The sequence below is a fragment of the Mauremys reevesii genome, linkage group 2, assembly GCF_016161935.1.
Source record: "Mauremys reevesii isolate NIE-2019 linkage group 2, ASM1616193v1, whole genome shotgun sequence".
Classification (NCBI taxonomy): domain Eukaryota; kingdom Metazoa; phylum Chordata; order Testudines; family Geoemydidae; genus Mauremys; species Mauremys reevesii.
This window is the reverse complement of record NC_052624.1, coordinates 69,228,487-69,250,851: the sequence shown is the minus strand read 5'-3', so window position 1 is coordinate 69,250,851 and position 22,365 is coordinate 69,228,487. Positions and strand designations below refer to the sequence as shown.

Sequence of the window (22,365 nt, the reverse complement as noted above, 5' to 3'; positions counted from 1 at the left end):
TTCTTTTAATGTAGTAGGTATGTAAAATATATCTACAGAAACACGTGTGCACGGGTTTATTCTAGTTTTACAATTCCTTGCATTTTGTTCTAGTGTGCCTAATTAGCACAATGATTGTGTCTTCAGACATTCATTTTTAGAGTTCTGCCCAGTTTTAAATAATTACTTTCTAAAAAATAGTCCTTGTGCAAATACTGCAGATGGTGGTTATAATTACTAGAGATATTTTTCTCCTGAATCATTTTGTTTAATTTGGGTAAATAGTGTTTCTGTATGAGATGTATGAAAAGCAGCACATTACAATATTATACTGTTTCATTGATAAGATCAGAAACGGTAGATCACTAAGAAAGGTTGCACTTGTAATGTTGAATTTCAATTCACTGAGTAATTATTCCGCATAATTACTGAGGCAACACTGAATAAATTAGCAATAAGAGGATGAGCCATGCATGATAGCACATCTAGAACATGCATTTTAAACGTCTGATATCATAGTTTTCCAGTTTGCACATAAAAGCAAATTATTTGAGCATCTTTATTTTTATTTATTTATTTTGCTAAGTCCTCTAAGGGGGCACCATCATTTATTTTGAATTTTATACATTTATTTACACACATACACCCCTCCCCAGCGACGGCAACACTCAGGAAATGAACTGGATTGATAGCCCTGATGGTGTACATCCTCAGATAAGTAATGAATGTCAAATGAATTTAGGGCCAGATCCCAGAGCTATGCTGACTTACATCAGTTGAGGTTCTGGCTCAGTTGCAGTAACTGCACCCCTACCCTTTCAATGTGTCTCAGAAACAACATGGAAAGTTGTCCCATGTTCTGAACTATTCAGTGTATATCAGCCATACAGTTTTCAAAGTACATGAAGTCCATGAAATTATTAGTTTTGAGGGAAAATAGGTTAGTGTAGCAATATTATGTTCTCTGTTCTATAGTATAACTCTGGGGCATGGAATCGGTGTCTAGATTTGCAACATTCTTATAGTGTCACAGTTTGGATGTATGGGAATTAGGGCTGTAAAGCAATTAAAAAAAATCATGATTAATCGCATGGCTAAAAAAATTAATCATGGTTAATCATGTGATAAATAGCACTGTTAAAGAATAACAGAATACCATTTATTTAAATATTTTTGGATGTTTTCTACATTTTCAAATGTATTGATTTCAATTACCACACACAATACAAAGTGTACAGTGCTCACTTTATATTTATTTTTATTACAAATATTTGCACAGTAAAAAACAAAAGAAATAGTATTTTTCAATTCACCTCATACAAGTACTGTAATACAATCTCTTTATCATGAAAGTTGAATTTACAAATGTAGAATTATGTACAAAAAATAACTACACTCAAAAATAAAACAATGTAGAACATTAGAGCCTACAACTCCACTCTGTCCTACTTCTTGTTTAGCCAATCACTCAGACAAACACGTTTATTTACATTTGTAGGAGATAATGCTGCCCGCTTCTTGTTTACAGTAACGCCTGAAAGTGACAACAGTTGTTTGCATGGCACTGTTGTAGCTGGTGTCGGAAGATATTTACATGTCAGGTGCGCTAAAGATTTTTATGTCCCTTCATGCTTCAACCACCCTTCCAGAGGATATGTGTCCATGATGATGACAGGTTCTGCTCGATAACGATCCAAAGCAGTGCGGACCAACTAATTTCATTTTAATACTCTGAGTCAGAGCCACCAGCATCTTTCTTTTTGGTGGTTCAGTTCTGTAGTTTCCACATCAGAGTGTTGCTCTTCTAAGACTTCTTAAGCATGCTCCACACTTCATCCCTCTTAGATTTTGGAAGAAACTTCAGATTCTTAAACCTTGGATCAAGTGCTATAGCTATCTTTAGGAATCTCACATTGGTACCTTTGTGTTTTGTCAAATTTGAATGAAAGTGTTCTTAAAATGAACATCATGTGTTGGGTCATTGCTATAACATGAAATCGCTATACCATGAAATATATGGCAGAATGTAGGTAAAACAGAGCAGGAGACAGACAGTTGTCCCCCAAGGAGTTCAGTCACAAATTTAATTCCTCCATTATATTTTAATGAGTGTCATCAGCATGGAAGCATGTCCTCTGGAATGATTTCTGAAGCGTGAAGGGGCATACGAATGTTTAGCATATCTGGCACATAAATATCTTTCAGTGTTGGCTACAAAAGTGCCATGCAAATGCCTGTTCTCACTTTCAGGTGACACTGTAAATAAGAAGCAGGCAACATTATGTCCCATAAATGCAAACAAACTTGTTTGTCTTAGCGATTAGCTGAACAAGAAGTAGGTCTGAGTGGACTTGTAGGCTCTAAAGTTTTACATTGTTTTGGTTTTTGAATCCAATTATGTAACAAAAAAAATCTACATTTGTAAGTTGCACTTTCACAATAAAGAAATTGTACTTCAGTACTTGTATGAGGTGAACTGAAAACTATTATTTATTTGTTTATCATTTTTACAGTGCAAATATTTATAATAAAAATAATATAAAGTGAGCACTGTACACTTTATATTCTGTATTGTAATTGAAATCAATATATTTGAAAATATAGAAAACATCAAAATATTACATTTCAATTGGCATTGCATTGTTTAACCATGTGACTCAAAGTGCAATTAATCATGATTAATTTTTTTAATCACGATTAATTTTTTTGCCTTAATCTCATAAATTAACTGTGATTAATCGACAGCCCGAATGGGAATTAATTCTTAAGGGGGCCCCCTCTACTGAGTTTTCAATTTTTGCTATGCAGTTTTGTACCTGGAATTAAACTTTGGTCTAAATTCATTTGTGGGCATACATTTTTCATTTAGAGGTATAAAAATGTGATTTACAATCACAATAATGTATTAAGAGAGCACAATGGGCAAGGGGGCATTTTTCTCTGCATTTTTGCACTTGCCATTAATTGATGGTGCAAAATTGCACACAAAATTGGAGGGCTTTAAAAAAAATCAATCCTTAAGGTTATTTACACTGTAATTATCATGCATTCTAACAGCAACTTGGTTGTGAGAAGTTACAGGAGATTTTGTGAAGCTGTGGCATTGACTTCACTGTCAGATTCCAGTAATTCTAGCTCTAGTGTTATGGATGGTGATTTGTTTTAGTATGGCATTCCACTAAAGGAACCTGATCTTGAGATCCTGTTTCTCCAGGTATTTAGTGTTTTTTTTGTTGACATTTTGCACCGTTGCCGGGTCATTTTATTATGAAAAAAATACTTGTTGCAGCCCAGTTTTATCTATAACAAAACCCACCGATACAGCACGTGCTCCACAAGCTCCTGTATGTGGGGGGATCAGAAAGTAAAAGGGAACAATATGAATCGTGCCATTTCGGGATTCTTTTGTACAGTCATTGGTTTCTTCTTGCCCTCCGCAAAGCCTCCATGCAACGGGAGGCTCCACCCCCCATCTGTTTAAGTGACGACAGCTCACCAGCCCCTCTTGTATATTACACAGTTCTGCCATGTGCTCAGCTCCTTAATCAGAATCACTTCCTTCCTGCTTCGCTGATCCAACAGCTGATGCCAGTTCTTCCTCCTGGCCTCTCAATCGCTCTCTTATCAATTCAGCAATTGCCCTTTGCGTTCTCTTCTCCAGTTTTTCCAGTTTCTTGGCTACGTCTCGCTTTAAATCCCAGTCTGGCTTTCTGGGGGTGAGGTTTGCCAAATCCACTTCTTCAATGATAGGCTCTGGCTTCGTGGCTTCTAGTTGGTCTTTCACCTTATCTTCCACTGAGGCTGGCTTGGCCTGAGGCACCTTCCTTTTCTTGAGATCTTCATCCTCAGGAACATAATTTTGCAGCTTGAGCTCTTTGTGTTTGGTGGCATCCTCTTCGTCGTCTTCTCTAAACTGCTTATTCTCATGTTCACCATTGTCCTTATTCTTTTGCGCCCCCGTCCGGCTCCGCAAGGCCTTGAGCCGCTCCCTCCGCCGCAGCGCCTCCTCCTGCAGCCGCCCCACGCCAGAGCCGGCCGCGGGAGCCGGGCCGGGGCCTGAGTTGGCAACAGGGGCCGCCATCTAGTTACTGGACTACTACAACTACTACTTTTCTGGTTTGCCAGTTTTCTCTTCTACCAACTCTTCTCAGAAATTGAACATTTCTGCAGTATTAAAATTTCTGAACAATTCAAGCTTCTTGTGAAATCACGAATAATGGGAAGGAATTATCTGAAACATAACATATGTAAACTCAAGTGAGAGAGAGTACTCACTCTGTTGCAGAAGGGAAAAAAATACAGCAGTTGGAGAAGGGTGGTAGCAATTATTTTCAGGTGTGCTGCTAAGACTGGGACTGAGATAGCAGTAATGGAGGACAATGGGCAGGTTCTGTTTTGCAGTAGCCAGTTTTAGAAAACACTTAGCTTTGCAGCTAATTTATTTGGCTTTGAGATAAAGTATACTTTTACTTAACTTTTATCTGGTGGTTTGGGGCCTTATTTCAAGTAAATATAATTATTTTTAACAGTCTTTGAGTATGTAGATTATCTTCATCTTCTGAGCTAGATCTGTTTATTCTTATTTTATAGTGCAATGCATACAATATTGCCAAATTCAAGCACTCAAAACTTGGGTGTCAGGCCCACTGACTTAAGAATCATGATATTTAAGAAATAACGGTTGGTTCTTTTTATTGCTCTTTAGGTGCCCAGCCTTTACAAATAACTTTGTCAAACCTTTCTCTGCCACTGTGAGATCTAGAACCCTGTTTTAAATGAAAGCTGAGATTTGCACATACCGGCATGGCTCCAGGAACTGAAGCTATAAGGTCACCAACTATTGTGATACTGGTGATAAAATCATGAGAGTGGACAGTACTGTAAGGCAGGCAAAAGTGAGTCACATTATAACATACTATTACACGGAGAGGCACTGGTGACAGCATCGATCATAAGCCCTTTTTACATTGGGTGTGAACACACTCGTCCATTAACACAACTGGCGGGATATATTAATCACAAGCCCCCCAGCTAAGACAAAAGAGGTTGTGAACCCACACAGGAGTTTCAGACTGAGTGGGCAGAGGGGTTTTTCTGAGTACCATTTGAATAAGGATGGAGGTAGGTGTAGGAAGGCAGAACACACAGAATGAGAGAAACTTAGGGCCAGAGCAAGAAAGCCAAACAGCAGTAGAGACGTCTTGGTCAAGGGTGATGGCTGAACCAAGCTTGGGCCTGTAAGCTAAGAAACTGCTGCTTTGATTTGGTCCCTCCTGTATTTGGAGAATCAGGACTTTGTACTTGCCTTGTAATAAACAAGATTCCATTATAGGAAACACCAGACTCCATGGTCAATTTCTGCTCCCATTGATAATACCGTGAACTTTGACTAGCTGCTTGGGTCAAAAAGGGGTACCAATACAATAGGCATCACTAGGTTGATATTTAGATTTGTTTGCTATTAATATTCATGAGCCTTAGCATTTGGGAAATCCCTGAATATGAATATCCACCTACTTATCCCCTTTCTGTGCCTTTCTTTTAACTCCAGGGTGCTGCTGATGGGATCTTCTTTCATCTGGATTTCTGGGACAGGGTATTGAGCCCCTCCTCTTGAGGCTATTGAGAAGGAATCATGTGATGGGACTGGGGAAGATATGTATTTCTTTCACTTTTCTATAGGAAGGAGAGGTATAGATGTCAGATCTTTAATGTCAGCAGCAGTAAGGGAGCCAAACAGATGACTATCCAGAAACCAATATTAACCTGTTGAAATTTAATTGCATTTTGCTGGCTGAATTTAGCAAATAGTCTTGCCATTCAACAAAATGCTTTTCACCCAATCCTATTATACAGAGCCACCGATGCCTGGAAAATTGAACATATGTTGTTGTAAATGGGACTGGGGACAGTGATGGAAATGGCAGTGGGAATGGCGATGGACATCTGTAATTTTGGCCAAGTGGCTGCAACTTTATTTTCCCATAAACAAGAGAGTTTTTTGAGGCAACCTGCATTGCTCTGGCAACAGCTGATCAGTCTGTCACAAGCCTTACCTCTCTTGTGTCCGTGTGTCTCATCTGCATTGGTTTGCATGGCATGGATAGTGGAGAAAGTTATTTTCTGTTTATGGCTAAACTCTTGAAACAGAGTGGAAAAACAAAACACACACACACACAACCCTACTTTTTTCTGCCTCCCATTTGAAACAGTGAAAATTGAAAAGGAACAAAATTCTTTGTAGGCGTAAACTTTTTTTTCCCCACACAGCTCTCATGAGTCGCCAGATAATTAGGACATTATTTCTGTGTTTGTGATTAAATAGATATGCCTGGCAGATTTGTTAGTTAATGGCTTCAGTAAGAAGGATCATCAACAAAAGGAAGAGCAATTAATAACTATTTTACAGAAATGATCCTTATGACTATTCAATTTTGTATCAACAGTTGCTATGTAGAAACTCCTCACCCCAGATTTCATCCCTGTCATTAACAAGACCCGACACAGAGAGTTGGCTAGAGAGGCCCTGTAGAGACAACAGCTATGGTAGCTCTAGAATAGTTGCTTAAAAACATTGAGAGGGACATTGTCAAGTGGTTAGATTCAAAATGTGGACTTTGTTTAACAATAAATGAATGGGAAAGGAAGAGTTTGGGTTAACAAAACTAAATAAGGGGCCAACGTCTGCCATTTATATTGAACATTAACTCAGGCAGTTACCAAAGCTACCAATGTAAGTTAACATGACTTAGTCTTGAAGAAGGAATATAGTATTTGACCAAAGAATAGAAATATTTTGTAATTTAAAAACAATGAAAAAACCCACAAGCTTTTATCTGAATAATTAAAAGCACAAACAAAAAGCCATTGTACTAGTGCTTGGGTATCAAAAAGGAAAAGTGACCAAGATTGGAACATGAAATTTTCCCGCCTATTAGCCAGACCTAAGAGTTCCATCATGGCTTTGCCACCAGCCCTGAACAATACACTGTCCCAGGAGAAGACCAGATGTCACATTGTGACTTTGAAAGTCACAGTCAGCCTTCCAGGTTCCTTCATGCTTCTAGGGGGAAATAACTGGTACCGGATCAAGATCTAGTACAGAGTACTTTCCCCACTCCAGCATGCCAGCATACCTCTGATAGCATGTTCGTATGTGTGAAGGAGGAGAGACAAAGCTCCACCCATCCTCCATCCCAGCCAGTAATGTGGGGGTTGGGACATATTCTACATATGGAGGCTACTTTCCTCCCCATACTGCAACCCACAATCCAGAAAGCCGGCTCAAGGGAGAGTAAGGGGGCATCTTACAATATCGTACCCTCCAGCATAACCTCAAAAGCAGAAGCACGATCTGTTCCTATGTGAATTGCAGTCTCTCCCTACCTCACACCTCCAACCCCGCATCCTAAATAGAAAAAATAAAGGAGATTTTTTTAAATTAACAAACTATAATAACATAGCACTAGTAGAAGAATAAAACAGATTTTATAAAATAATTGTTATCTTGATAGTACCTCTTTCAAATAAAAGCATATAGTTAGCACATAAATGATATTTAAAACGTGGGATACAGTTTGCATGTATAATTAGTAGCAATCAGTGAACCTGAAAAGAGTTCCATTAAGCATCTAAATTCTCTTCTGCTTCTCTAAACATTGAGAGGCTATGGCTCCCCTCAAACTTGCCTGTAACCCCTCCTCCTAGATCCCTCTGAGAGTTGACTATCTCCATCCATCTGCGTGATCCCGACAGGCCCCCCAAGCTTCTGCCTTCCAGTTCCCCAGTTCCCATCAAGTAGCACTCAAAAATGTATTTGCTTCTCTCTGCCTTCCTACAACAAACTTTTGAATGCTTCTGTGATGCTTTTGAATGTGTTTTTTTTTTTTTTAAATCTGTGCATTGGCAGCGATTCCCAAATGAGATCTCTAGGAAAAAATAATAATGCCAAATATCACTCCGTCATTCTCACTCTCACTTACGGTTGTCTGCCCTGACTTTATTAGGAGTCGGGTTTATGGAGTCATATTGGGAAAAGTAATTCTGACTTGCTGTGTCAAAGAGCATTTGGCAGAGAAAGGATTCCTGCATTTGAACCAGCTTTCTTTAATCACCTTGGAGGTTATCCAGAGAGCTTTGCTTATAGCACTACAAGAACAAATCATAAGGTTCACAATAGGGCCATGTTCTGTAGTGAGTAGGAGAAGTACAAATCTATACAAAAAGGAAGGGAAATACACAGACATGTATTTCTTTATCAGCAGGAAAAGAAGAGTAAATCTGTGGAGAATATTTGATCCTCTTTCCACACACCCTCCCCCCCAAAAAAAACCAAACAGCCACCCAACCAAAAACCCACTGCTTACAAAAGTTATGTGCTGCAAACTTGTTAAACCTAATGGGAGGACATTAGTTCCATCAGAAATCCAAGCCCCTTTAGAGTCAGCATCCTTACTACAGAGGTGGATAAACCCAAATCCTTGAGAAATTAGTTGTTCTAGTCTAGTAGCCATTGAAGCAGCTTTTGTATTGTACTTTAAGTGCTTGTTTCCTGGATGGTTGACTCTCTGATTTCATGTGAAAAATGTAGTGCTTCTGTGGCTAGTTTACAGCCTGATGTGTTAATGCTGAGAGTCTAGGCCATCATCTGTGAGACGAGCACAAGTACTATAGCAGCTGAACCAAGTGCTGGTATCATCACTCAGCTATGTAGAGAGTCAGAGGGCCAGTGTGTATGTGGGAGAAGGTGGGGGAGGGGGGGAAGGAGGAAAGAGAATGACAAAGGAGGAGGAACAAGAGAGAGAGAAGAAACTGAGGGAAAGGACAGTAGAGAGAACATATCAAGGTCCATCACTACAGAACATTTCATATCAGAGAAATTAACTGGAAGATCAGTAATTCCCAGCTGATGTCACAGAACTTGTGGCCATATATGAGGCATGTAAAGCTGCAGACAAACCATCTAATCCACTTGAGAATCTGAGAGTCTCATTGCAGTTTGAGCATTAGTAGAAGAATCAGATGAGCTATGCTTGCTAAACCACTGATTGTGATCTGTTCCTCTTGGCAGATGAAACTAATTTCTCTAATGCACCTGTGGATTATGTGTTACAAAAATTGATATTAATGTTTATTTTGGTTTTCCAGGTCCAACTTTATTTAAAATGTTACTGATTAAAGGATAGAAGTTATGGAACTCAAAAAGACAAGAGATTTCAGGGAATTGTGACTTTTATTGAAGTAAAACCCAGAGCCACCAATGAGGGTCAGACTGTATTACGCTAGGAATGGAATAAACAAATAGGTAGAAATAATCATTACTGAGGAGAGATCACAATTTAATTTTAATCAGAACATTAAAAAAATAGGCTAGACATGGAATGGAGTGATCACATAAATCATCAAAGTTTTTTTGTTTTTTTAATAGGTAAGTTATACCCCAAATGCTGTTTAGCCATTGTTAGCTAGTTGGTTTCCTGAAGGTGTCTCAACAGAAGTTGAGTCTTGAGGAGGGATCTGAATTAAATATTAGGTCAGGAAGGGCAATCCACACATAAGAGGCAGCATGAAAGAAAGCATGGAGATATTTGTGGGAGAACAGACAGGCACTCAAGGCTGATTTCATTGGCAGAGTCAGGGATGTGATGGGATAAGAGACATAAAGGTCTATCTTTTAGAGGTGGGGACCAGCTGGAAGGAAATATGTTTCTAATTCTCAGGAAGTATTCAAGTAGTGCAGATTTTTCTTCTTTGTATAATTTGAGTACTAAGGCACTGGGTTAAAAAAATCTCAGCCTTTCGGGGAAAAGGTATATTGGAAGAGAGAAAAGAGTGTATCTGTTCTGTTCTTGTAATATGACCTGAGGTGATAGGGTGTGTGTGAAGAGGTTCCCATTTCTAGCTTGGGGCTAAGGGTATGTCTGCATTTGAGCTGGGAGGCGTGATTCCCAGCTTGTATAGACATATCTACGCCACAGTTCCCAAAGCCTCAACACCATTGAAATGTGGTAAAATCAGCCAAAGCAGACCCTGTGCTCTAGTGATAGAAGTCAGGTGGCACAAGCAGATCAGTCTTCTTTTTCCATTCTGTACCACCCAGGAATGGACCCCTGAATTGCCAGGCTATTTGCTTTCCCCATAGAGCTGCCCCTCTCCTGCTCTGTGTTCTATACTACATTCTGGAGCATGGACTTTTCAAACATGATGTTACAGCGTGAAAAGATTGCAGCACATACATTAGATGAAAGTGTGACATCATCACATTGTGCTACAGCATGTTGTCATTACAGTCCTTGATATAATCAAACTAATCCTTGTTGTTGTACGTTATTTGTATTACAGTGGAAAACAGAGACCTCAGTTGGGATCAGAGCTCCATTGTGCTGGGCATGGTACAAACACATGTGACATTTGTGTTTTGTTCAGCAAAATCTAACAAGCTGATAGTTTCCCCACAAGCTGTTTGCAGAACTGTCAAAAGGTTGATCCTCCAGGGCACATGATGGGTTTCTGAACTCACCCAGCCTTTGATCTCCAGGCTGCCATCAGCATGGGTCTGGTTGTGGGATACTCAGCCCTCCAACTGAGTCCATGGGAGTCTACCTTTCCATGGAAGGATTCTCTTCTTTCAGAGACCTCCAGTAGGCCATGACTCAGTTCAGTGCCCTCAGGCGAGTGTCTCTAGTAATAATTCTAAAGTAATAGTTTGTTGCTGGAGGGGCCTGCATTTTGTCAAAGCGGACCTCAACAGGCAGTGATCTGAACAGTTCTTGCCTTCAGCCAGGCCCTCTGTAGGAGCTTAGGGCTGAAAATCTGCTCTCCATTCCTCAAAGTCTGCTGCCAGCTGAGCTGGGCTTCTCCCTTTACATCTTCCGCCCCCACCCCTGACATGCCTGGCAGTTGTGGAAAGGTAGGGTTGCTTGAGTCCAGAGCAGTTCATTAACTGTCACTTGGCCAGTGTGGGGTTTATACATCCTGTCATGGAGCTTTACCACCTTGTGGTAGTGTTTTTATGATCTGAACACTTTTCCACCAGGGACTGGCCTAAGATCACAACCCATTTAACATCAACTATTGAACAGCCATCACGTAATACAATGCTTCAGTGCTGAGCTGGTCCAGATTCATACTAGAAGAAATGAAAAGCTCCATCTCCCTACTATTACAATTCCCCTGAATCATTAATTATCCACAGACAAAGCACCAATCCTGCATTTATCAAATACCTCATATGTTGCCTTATGAGAAGTAAATGAACCATAGGGGTATTAGTTCAGAACAAAATTCATTTTTTAAGATAAATATAAAAATTACATGAGCTGAGTATTGGATGCATCATAGTTAGGGGTTGGATGACTCAGATGATGACTTTGTACAGCCCTCATGTGACAGTATGCCTCAAAGATAAAGCTTACCTGTTGCTTAAATGAGTGGGCTCATGAATTATTATACAGTTATTTAAAAATTTTTAAAAATATAGTTATCAAATGGTTATTGTCAAAAAAGGAAGAGTCATGACAACTTTAACATGGAGGTTTGTGGATGTTTATTTCAGCATTGGTGATGAGATCTCATGAACAGTTTTTGTGAGATTTTAGGCCTAAATCATAGAATCAGAGGAAATGTACAGCTGGAAGGGAGTTCAGTAGGTCATCTAGTCCTGTCTCCTGCACTGAGGCAGGCTTGAATATTCTCTAGACCATCACTGATAGGTGTTTGTCTAACTTGTTCTTAAAAACCTCCAATGATGGAGATTCCACAACCTCCCTAGGTAATTTGTTGCCGTTCTTTCTACTACCCTTACAGTTAGGTAATGTCTAACCTAAATCTCCCTTGCTGCAATTTAAATGATAGATTTCTTACAGGACCAGCCAATCTTTCAAGGTTTTCTGCATCCTTTCCCCCGGAATGATGATTTTCATGAAAGTTTGGCCATTGCTGAAATAGAACCATAAAACAGGCTACCTATTGGATCTAACCATGGCACCAAAACCATGATCCAACTATGTTCCCCAGATCAGCATGCAGAGAGATTCCTTTGCTCAAAGTTCTCACCACTTGCATGGGAAAGAAGCACTCACCTTCCTTTACATTAGCAGCCTCTGCCCTTTTCCTGGATTATGCAGAGAGTGGATTTGTTTACATATTGAGGGAGAAGACGGACTGTAGGCAGCAGACCGGATTTACACCTTATGTGCCCCTAGGCATAGCATCTTCAGTCCCCCACCCCACCTACAACAGATCTTTGTGTTTTCCATAAAAAATGAAACTTTTAACCCACTTTTAACTGTTACATGCCCCTAGGCATGTACCTACTGTGCCTAATTAGAAATCCAGCCCACAATGGGTGGGTATGAACCTGTAACACCGATAGACCTGGTCATTAGTGAGTGGGATCGAACCTGGGACCGCTGGAGCTAAATGCGTGAGTCTCTACTGCATGAGCTAAAAGCCATATGGCCCTTAGCTAAGGCTGTAGAGCAGACTCATTAATCTCTCAGTGGTCTCGGTGCCTCTAGATGGGACAGAGGAACACACCCAGGAGGTGTGTGGGTTACAGGGTACACATTATCCCACTCTGGCCTCATGAAGATTGTCCAAGAAAGGTAATAAAGCCTATTTTGCCTTTCTTGCAAAGCACCCTCCACAGTGGTGATTCCTCCTTTGGGAGGGCTCAAAGAGCAGCAGTGACCAGAGAGGTTCCCCGATAGGATGACTGCATTAGACCCCATGCTTCCATGGTGAGTGTGTAAGGAGGATTGTGAGGGGTTTTGGAGAGACAGTTGGAAGGGGAGAAGCTAGAGTACAGCTAGTGGGGTCATGATTATAAGAATCAACTGGCATGGGAGGAATGTAAGTATGGCAGCTGTTCATCCAGCCATGTATTAAATGCTACACCACACTCCAGAGCCTGGAGGGGGCAGGTAGGATACCATTCCCTTCTGACCCCTATTGAAATTCTTTGTGTAAAGCCCATTTACTCAGACTTTGGGCTGGGGAGCAGGATTTGACCTAGAGAAGTGTTCTCTAAAGGAAGGATAAAATGGTTGAAAAAAGGTTTATTTAAATGGCAGAAAAATAATCTTCAGACACTTGAAGGATGATTTGGAATTTACCCTGACTCTGACAGAAATTGCCTCATATAAAAGACTCATTTCTGGAAACTGGGACAATGTTGAAGATTTTCATAATATTTGGGAATCCTGCCATGATGCAAAGCCAGCTAAGTACCACACTGTATAGAGTTGTTTATACATCCTTTTCCACATTTCACTTCATACTCCCTTTCTTTTTTTCTTTTCCCCAGGTTCTTATTTTTTTTATAATTGTATTATTTTTATTCTGCTGTTTTCTTAAAGTGGGGAGGGGGATAGCTCAGTGGTTTGAGCATTGGCCTGCTAAACCCAGGGTTGTGAGCTCAATCCTTAAGGGGGCTACTTAGGGATCTGGGGCAAAAATTGGTCCTGCTAGTGAAGGCAGGGGGCTGGACTCAGTGACCTTTCAAGGTCCATTCTAGGAGATTGGTATATCTCCAACTATTAAAATAGAAATTAGCATGTTGATAGGTAAACATATTCAGTGTTAACTGATTCAGCTTTCTTCACTGAAGTGAGATAGGGATGAATAGTAGCCAAAAATGCTTTTCAAGGTTACTAATTACATTTTTTCTTTCCCCCTTTTTATTCTCAGTAAAAAGCAGCAATAATAATAGAAAAAGAAAGGGAGAAATGTACTGTCACCAAATGAATAATGTTTGCTACGGATTGGCACTGGACAGATTCTCTTTAATACCATAATGGCATAGGCAGCCTTCCAATGGAACAGAAAAGCTTTTATTTTTCTCTTTCTCTCATTACAGATGGACCCAATTCAGAAAGCTGTAATAAATCATACATTTGGGGTTCCTCTTCCTCATCGAAGAAAGCAAATCATATCATGCAACATTTGCCAGCTGAGATTTAATTCTGATGTAAGTTGACTATTTTGTATTAGTCTAAAAAATATGCATTAGTCTATGCTGGATGTGCAAAGAGAGTCTTTTCTGTGTGTATTAATTATTTGAGCTTAAATGAAACATAAGGGTTTTAGACTGTGGATCCATAGTAGATGAGGATGTAGGATACTGTACACAGAAGCAATTACTTGGTACTTTATACATGGTGGGTGAGATTCTCCCCTCAGTTCCATTCCTGCAAGTTGACTAATTTCAGTGGTGCTGTACAGGGTATAAGTGAAGGCAGGACTGATCCACCATCTTGAATGGGTGCAATATAGTTTCTAGATCCTAATGCCTCTACTAGCACTAGATAATTTGGCTACACTATTTTTCCTTAAAATACCAGAAGCACTTCAACATGGTCCATATGGCTTAGCTGTACCTCTTCTGCTCATGCTCCAAAATCTGTACCTCCAGTAGTGTAAACAGTTGTGGCAGTCTGGTGCTGCTGTCTTATCCACTGCAATCCTAGCTTTTAAAAACAAAGATTATTTTCATTATTTGTCCTCCACCTCATCCACAACCAAATGATGTGAGGTGAAGGGACTGCTCCCAGCCTGAAAATTCTCATTCTGTAAGGGGAAGGTGCTTGTTGGACATCCACATCCTCACATTCCATCCAAGCCTTCTCTCCATTCACCTCCACAAGGGCAGATTAGTCATCTTCAGAACATGGGACATGACCGATTGGACCCATTCTTACCTATTTTTCAGGGATAAATCAAAATATTCCAAAATAACACTTTCCCCTAGTTCAATCCACCTTCAAAAGAAAAAAAGTTCTAGGTTCCCATTCCACATTCATAAGTGGATAATAATTGGGCAAGGGATCTGCCATCCTTTCAGACTCTTCTTCTTCCCAAGAGGAAGATCTGGGCTCTTTCTCTAGGAGTGCCCCTGTGCTTCCGCTCCATTTACATGTTAGCCACTTAATAGCACAGGGTCTCAAGACCCTCACACCCAGCCTAGGACCAAAAAGATCCACCAATAAGATAAGAAAGGTGGCCCAATGGGAATAAACTACCAAATGCCACCAAAAAGTTCCGAAGTGTTCCAGATCCTCAGTATCTACTATTAGCTCCAGTTCCCCTCCCAAAGAAGCAGAACTCTTCTCCCCAGATCATAACCCTGATCCAGAGAGAACAGACAAGGTTCTGTACACAGACGTATTTAAAAGTAAGGAGGTGGTAGACTCTATTGAGCTCCAGGCAGAGGGACGAGGATGAGCAGATTCAAGTCAAGTGTAAACATCTCCAATCCAAACCCTTTCTTTTCTCCTTTGAAGATGCAAGTAGAAAGAATTGGGAAGTGCCTGACAAGGGACAGAGGCTTAGCTGGCAAGCCCTAGAATATTCTCTTCCACAGGCACTGCATCTCTCCTGGAGGCTTTCTCACATGAGTGGATTTGGCAGAAACTTATCTGCCTATTCCAAACAGGCCTTGTCATTGACAGTTTCATTTGTTTGCCTACTAAAATAACCACTACCAATACAATAGGTTAACTTTTGATCTGCTGTCCAACCCCAAGCTGATCACAACAGTATTGGTAGAGATAATAGGTTGAAAAATATTGGCGCTTATCCAGGCCTATTCTTAGACAGCATACTTATCAAAGCATTATTCTCAAGGACCTCCTCATGAGAAGTAATTCAGAGGACCATTCATTGCTTCAGCAATGAAGATTTGTCATAAACTTTAAGAGGGGATCAGGAATCTTTTCTGTAATTGTTGCCCCCCTAGGGAGTAGGATAAATTCAAATAAGCCTAGTGTCTTCCTGATGACAAGATCTAGACACTGATCTCCACAGTCAACCAAGTGTCATGCATTCATCTTTACTTGCAGTCCTGGATCTTCTGCTTTCATGTATAGAGATTATTCCCTGCACACATACAAGAGCTTTTTTTCACATCACTGGAACTATTCCCAACAAGGCATACAAAGATGGGTAAAGATACCATTCAGAGTTATCTGGCCTCTCAGTGAGTGAAAACAGGATACCCAGATGAAGGTAGGATCAAACTCCAGAATCCTACTATGGACACCAAGACTTTCAGAATTGGGAGCTCACCTGGGGCATAGCAACACAAGGGAACATTGGCAAAGTCAGTGAGGCTTCAGAGAATCGTTAACGCTAATGATCACAGCAGCCACTCTGGCCCTTCAGGATTTGAGTAGGAAGGATGTCCTGCTTCAGTCAGACAACATGATGTGGCATACGTAAATCTGCAAGCAGGAACAAAAACCTCAAGTCTCAACACTGTAGTGATGATACACATCCTTTCCTGGGAAGAGTGCCACCTACTCTGCATCCAGATGGCCCACATAAAAGGGACACAGAACACACAATTGAACTGGTAAAGTCATTGGCAGACATTCAACTCAGAGTGGTCCCTGAACCGAGAAATATTCCAGCTGATTGGAGGTAGGCTTTCCTCAGATAAAACTGTTCACAACCATTTGAAATCTGAAATAAAAAATATTCTTCATCAGGGAAGCAAACAATATGTCACTGGGAGCCAACTCTGGCACACAGATGTCTGAATCTGCTTTTATAAACTTTTAAACTTCTGCTGCTAGGAAGAATAATTCAAAAGATTAAAATGAATGACACAATGGTCATTCTCAGAGGCATGTGCAGCTGCAAATAAACCAGTCCCAGAAGGAATCAGTTCATTCAGTACATTTGACAGCAGCTTTTTGGAAAGAAATCTGTAAAGCAGTGCCTGGTCATGTCATAACACCTTAAAATGCTACAGGCTTGAATTCCAGTTCCCTACAGCAGCATCCTTCATCAGGATGAAGCTTTATGTGTGATCCCAAATTAGATAATGCCACTAATTTTAGGGAAGGGAAGATCTGTCTACTTCTTTCCCTTCTCCTTAATATTTCCCTATTTTTCATTGCATCTCAAGTGTCTCTGACTGAGGTAGGAGTCAGGGTCCTTAATGGAAAATTTGTTACCTAATGATTTCCTCTCTGGGATCATATCTCTTCCTTCTGCTCCACCCAAAGTCAGGTCTCTGGTATCCCTATGATGCTCTTTTTTGGATCCCAGAAGCTGGGACTGACAGGGGATGGCTCAGCTGATGATTGTCCTATCCTGTGCATTCCTTCTGAAGCATCTGGCACCCAGCACTCTGGGAAGACAGGATACTGGGCTAGATGGACCATTGGTCTGACACAGTAAGGCCATTCTCATATTCTTTTGACTGTTGAATTACAGAAATTGCTGTACAGATGCTTTAAAACACTAATAAGTATTCAGTATTTCAATATAATATTGCAAATACTTATCTGGCTTGTGGGTGGAATGAGCACAAACAAGCTCCATAGCCCCATGGGTAAGTTTGAACTCCTTTCAGTAATTGGAGTACGAGAGGTGCAGCAGACTATGTTTAAATTGCATCTGGAGTGAGAGTACCATCCTAAGTTCACAGACTCATGCGAGTGGGCTAAAAACAGCTGCGTCAATGTTGCTTTGATGTTGTGGCTTGGGCTGGAACTCAGGCTCTCAAGCGCCTCCTGCCACGCCACAGCCCCCTGCACTACTCCCAGGGTTGAGAACCTGAGCTCCAGCCCAAGCCACGACATCAAAGCAACATCAACACAGCTGTTTTTAGCACTCTAGATTGAACCCCATTGGCACAAGTCTGCGGACCCAAGCTGGGAGGCTTGCTTCCAGAGGCAGTGTAGATATAAATGTCACAGGTTAGGGGAAAGGTCACTTTCAGAAAGGAAGGCATCAGGTAACAAGTTGTGATTAATGGTACTGTAATATGGCAGATCTACATGTATTGCAAGTTTTTCTTCTCTTTTGAAGAAATGTTTGTGTCTTACTGAACATTCCTACCCTTAATTTCTACCGTGTTTTGTTGAATGTAATTTAAAGCCATAAGAACCGGACCTTACTGGCAGTTCTACTGATGAAACTTTATTTTTTAGATCCCAGAGATAGGATTTATCAGCCGGTAATGAATAGAAACTCCATTTACTTACTGTATGAGAGTATTATTGAAATGTTTATAGTAAAACTGCTCTTTGGGATTTTTTTCATTTTTGTTCAAGATACAGAATTGTCTCCCTTTTTCTATAGATTTCTTTCAGCTTTTTTTCAGCCAGAAGAGCTTTTTTCTGGTTGCATGGTCACAAAATTAAGTTTAAAGGAAAAATAAAAAAAAGCAGTACAATAGTCTAAAACTGTTTATATTCTTTCTGAAGAAGTCATCTATAAATCTTTATGTCAGTGGTATGGTCGCTATTTCTTTTTTAAATAAATCTCCTCATACAAGAGAAGGGAGGAATGAGCAAATAACTTGTGAGATGAGAAAGAACATTGAAACGGCAAAGGTGGGCTCTGCTTTATCTTTTTTAGCAATGAGCCTCTTGTCCCACAAAGACCTCCATTCAATATCTGCATTCTCAACATGGTACCGTTCCAGCGAAATATTTAAGCACATGCTGAACTGTAAGCACATGAGTGGTCCAAGAGCTCAGTTTTGCCAGCTGCCAGAGCAGTCTGATGCCAATCCAAGAAAACTATTGAATACCTGCTTAACTTTAAGCATGGGATTACTCCCATGAAGTCTGTGACACTAAGAACATGATTAAACATCTTGCTGAATTGTGATCATAGTGCTAAGCACCATACAGGGTCAAGCCCCAATTGACTTTAGTGAGACTACTTATGTGCTTACTGACACACATGCTTAAGTGCTTGCTGGTTTGGGAACTATCTTCAAAAAAGTCCAGCAAGGAATGATTACTTGAAAATATACTTATGCCAAGTTTTTCTAATTTTTTCCACCATTTTGGGTTCTGTCTTGCGTAGGACCAATCTTATTTTGCCAAAGTCACCAAGTCAGCAGTGATGGCCTGTTAACTAGTTCAATTGTTACATTACAAACTCCTTCTCCTTTCACTCTTGGGTAATAGCAACAAAGAATCCTGTGGCACCTTATAGACTAACAGACGTTTTGCAGCATGAGCTTTCGTGGGTGAATACCCACTTCTTCGGATGCAAGTCTTGGGTAATGGAGATCTCTGAGTGATCATCCAGTTTGCCTTGTGTTGGAAGGTTGGACAGGAAATTTGGTGTGTGCATAGCACTAGATTGCCTTTATGATCAAATATAAAAGTATTTCCTGCTGTGCTTGCCAGAAATAATTGTTTAACATAAATAGCAACAGTAGCAAAGTTCTCTTGAGCTGAACATTTGTCAGAGAGACCGTATCAATCATCCTTTTGCCTTGTTTTCCCCCCTCCCTTTAATATCACCCTAATCCTGCAAACAAGACCCTGGAGCCCATATGGAAACCAGTTGATGTCAACGGAATTCTAAATTGACACAGAAGTCTGTGCTAGCAAATACCACTTCAGGATGCATGCAGAATAAGGATGAATCATATTTTATCTGTGTTATTTCTTCCCTGTTATTTCTTCCTTGTTATTCCTTCCTAGCCTTTGGAATAATACTGATTAGTAAGAGACATACTAAATAAAATTTTATTCTGGGGATGTTTTATTAGCAAATGTTGAAATGTAAAACTACTGAAATATTAGAGAGACAAGGTGGGTGAGGTAATATCTTTTATTGGTCCAACTGCTCACCAAGAGAAGTTGGTCCAATAAAAAATATTAAGGTTGTCTCTCTGACCAACAGAACTGGTCCAATAAAAAATATTACCCCATCCACCTTGTCTCTCTAATATCCTGGGACCGATATGGCTACTTACACTGCATGCTGAAATATTAGACATTTGGGCAGAGATTTCCAAAACCCCACTCAATGGGCAGGATCTGTGCATATTGACTGTTTACCTATACAGCTGTATTTGCATGGATAAATAGTTAGTTGAGCATTTACTTACTCATGATGGGTCACATGGCATGGGTCACATTTTGTGCAGGCCTTTAGGAACAGAAAAAGGCCAATCTGGGTAATACCCCTATTCTCTCATAGTTATTGAATTCCACCTTCCTGCTTTCACACCTGTTATCCTTCAATACACTTTCTCTTCATCTATAAATCTATGTGGTGTTTGAATTCGTTTACACTATTTGCTTCAGTCATCTTCTGGGGTAAATACCTCCATGTTTATCACACTTTCCATGAATTAGTTATATCCTACTTGCTCCTACTATCCTGATTGTTTTTAGATTGTATCCATTAAATTTAGAATCCATTCTCAGTAGAAAAAACATCAGCCTCTATTGTCATTCTAATAAATACCTTTCAAACTCAGTCATGATTATATACAGGCATATACCATGTACTGCAATCCACAGAGCAAAACTGTAACTGTTCTTAGGACATCATTTCTTTGATAACTGGCACATTTTTCTTCTGCTTTTCTCCTTTATTAGCATATCAGCAAAACCCTAGCTCTATGAATTCACTGTTAGACCCTGATCCTTGGGGGGCGGGGGGAGTGAGGAATCCAGATCCTTATGCCTGCCCACCATCTCAGTGGCACTCCAGTGGTTGCAAGAACTTGTAAAGGTTGCTCTCTAATTAGGATAATGGCCAATTGTGATCAGACAATACCATGGAAGAGTGTAGATGATCTGCGGGTGGTGGACAATGGGTAGCCCCTATGTAAACACATGTAATATTGAATGAAACATCTGTGTGTACCTTAGAGCGTATTTTCCAATAAGACTAAGCCCAATTTATCCTAACTTAATTTCTTCAGACATGGGTGTCCTACATTATTTTTGTCCTATTCTACATCTGTTCAGTGAAGCACCATCTTTCATTTAGTGTGGAGATCAACATTCAGGAGCAATTTCAGATTTCAAATATAGAATTGCACATTCTATTAATTAGTGATCAGAACGTGACTCAAAATGAAAATATGCTTTTATGTCTACCCTTTTTCCAGAGATGCTGGTTTAAGGCATTGACTGGAAAAAAGTAATAAACAGTAACAGAAAGTGACTAGATGTAAAGATGTCCAGGGAATCTCTAGCATCTATATCAGTGCATTGTAGCAACCCTAAAGAGTATCTGAAGAAAAACTTGAGATATAAAATTTTTGGCATTATTAAAGTCCAGTAAAATAACCTAGAATACGTTGCACTTATATAACATAAATAAAAAAAATTGAGAACAACCTAATACATTTTGTTTTGGGTAGGAGATGGCTTCTGTTTTTATAGGCATATGCAGGGCATTTTAACAAGTGTTACCTCCTCTTTCCTATGTCACAAAGTTTAAAGTTTGGGACAAAAAAATTCAATCAGAACCTGTGCAAGTCTCCTGCCATACTGTAAAACTGGAACGGTTATTTTGAACTGCATTCTATATTTTGAAAGGAAACATTTTTTACTTAATTTCTTTCTTCTTGCCATTAGTTTGTTCTTTGTAGTTATATAGGAGCCAACCATTTTTTAAAATCTAGAATTATAGCTTCGAAATTATTTAAACATGCCAGAAATCTAGGAAAGCAATATCCAGCTGACATGCGCACCTCCTGAATTGCCTCAGAGCCTTTCTAAAATGGTTACCAGAAAGCAGAAATTAAATGATTGCTGATCAGGGTAAAAATCATGTTATACAACAAGTGTATTTAGTGTATTTAAAAGTAGGGTATTTAATATAATATATATAATATACTTACTTTTGTAACATACATGCAGAGGCATATTTGTAACATACATTTTTTGACATATTTGAAAACCATAGGACCTCACCACACCTCATGTTCTATCTTCTTCAGCTCTTGAGTATTTATGGTGCTATTTGAGCTGCATTCCCTGGATGAAATCCTGAGGGGTATGGGAAGCTCCTTACCTTTGCCTGATAAAGTCCAGCACAGTATGGGGCACAAAGATGCTCAGTTGCTCTATGGCTAGCTGTTGCAGAGGGCCTATAAGGCGGGACGCTCATATAAATGACCTTCTCACTCCCTCCATCAGCTCTCCTTGGATCCCAATGCCCCTCTCTTCTCTTGCAGGGAGTGTGGAGTCTACTGCTGTTCCTGGGCTGCTTGTCGGGAGGGATGGTAGGGATGTTGTGAGGGGTTTAGCTGCACTGCCATCCTCAGACCTTCCTTTTCCCTAGGGTTGGGGAGAGATTTTCAAGCTAGTAGCATTGCATGTCAGCTGACAGCTCACTCTAGTGCTGAGATGGGGAGAGATGGGGAAAGAAGCTATTAGTCTACTCACTGAACATAAGAACAGCCGTACCAGGTCAGACCTAAGGTCCATCTAGCCCAGTATCTGTCTACCAACAGTGGCCAATGCCAGGTGCCCCAGAGGGAGTGAACCAAACAGGCAATGATCAATTGATCTCAATTCTGCCATCCATCTCCACCTCTGACAAACAGAGGCTAGGGACACCATTCCTTACCCATCCTGGCTAATAGCCATTTATGGACTTAACCACCAT

General features: G+C 40.2%; 2 protein-coding genes across 9 annotated transcripts in view; one reads left to right on the top strand and one right to left on the bottom strand.

Annotated features, from left to right (window-relative positions):
• The window catches only part of ZNF385D (zinc finger protein 385D), a 609,937-nt gene that overhangs the window by 468,300 nt on the left and 119,272 nt on the right, over positions 1-22,365 (top strand). For all 8 annotated transcript variants that reach the window (XM_039525575.1, XM_039525573.1, XM_039525576.1 and 5 more), the window contains one exon: positions 13,838-13,948. In XM_039525575.1, the coding sequence (XP_039381509.1) occupies positions 13,838-13,948 (111 nt within the window). The remainder of the gene's footprint in view (positions 1-13,837; positions 13,949-22,365) is intronic.
• Positions 3,374-4,060, bottom strand: LOC120398283 (coiled-coil domain-containing protein 12-like). Its single transcript, XM_039525578.1, has one exon. The coding sequence runs from the start codon at positions 4,058-4,060 to the stop codon at positions 3,521-3,523; it is 540 nt and encodes a 179-aa protein (XP_039381512.1). The 3' UTR covers positions 3,374-3,520.

Coding starts and splice junctions, on each gene's coding strand:
- LOC120398283 (XM_039525578.1), bottom strand. CDS start 4,060: ATGGCGGCCCCTGTTGCCAACTCAGGCCCCGGCCCGGCTCCCGCGGCC.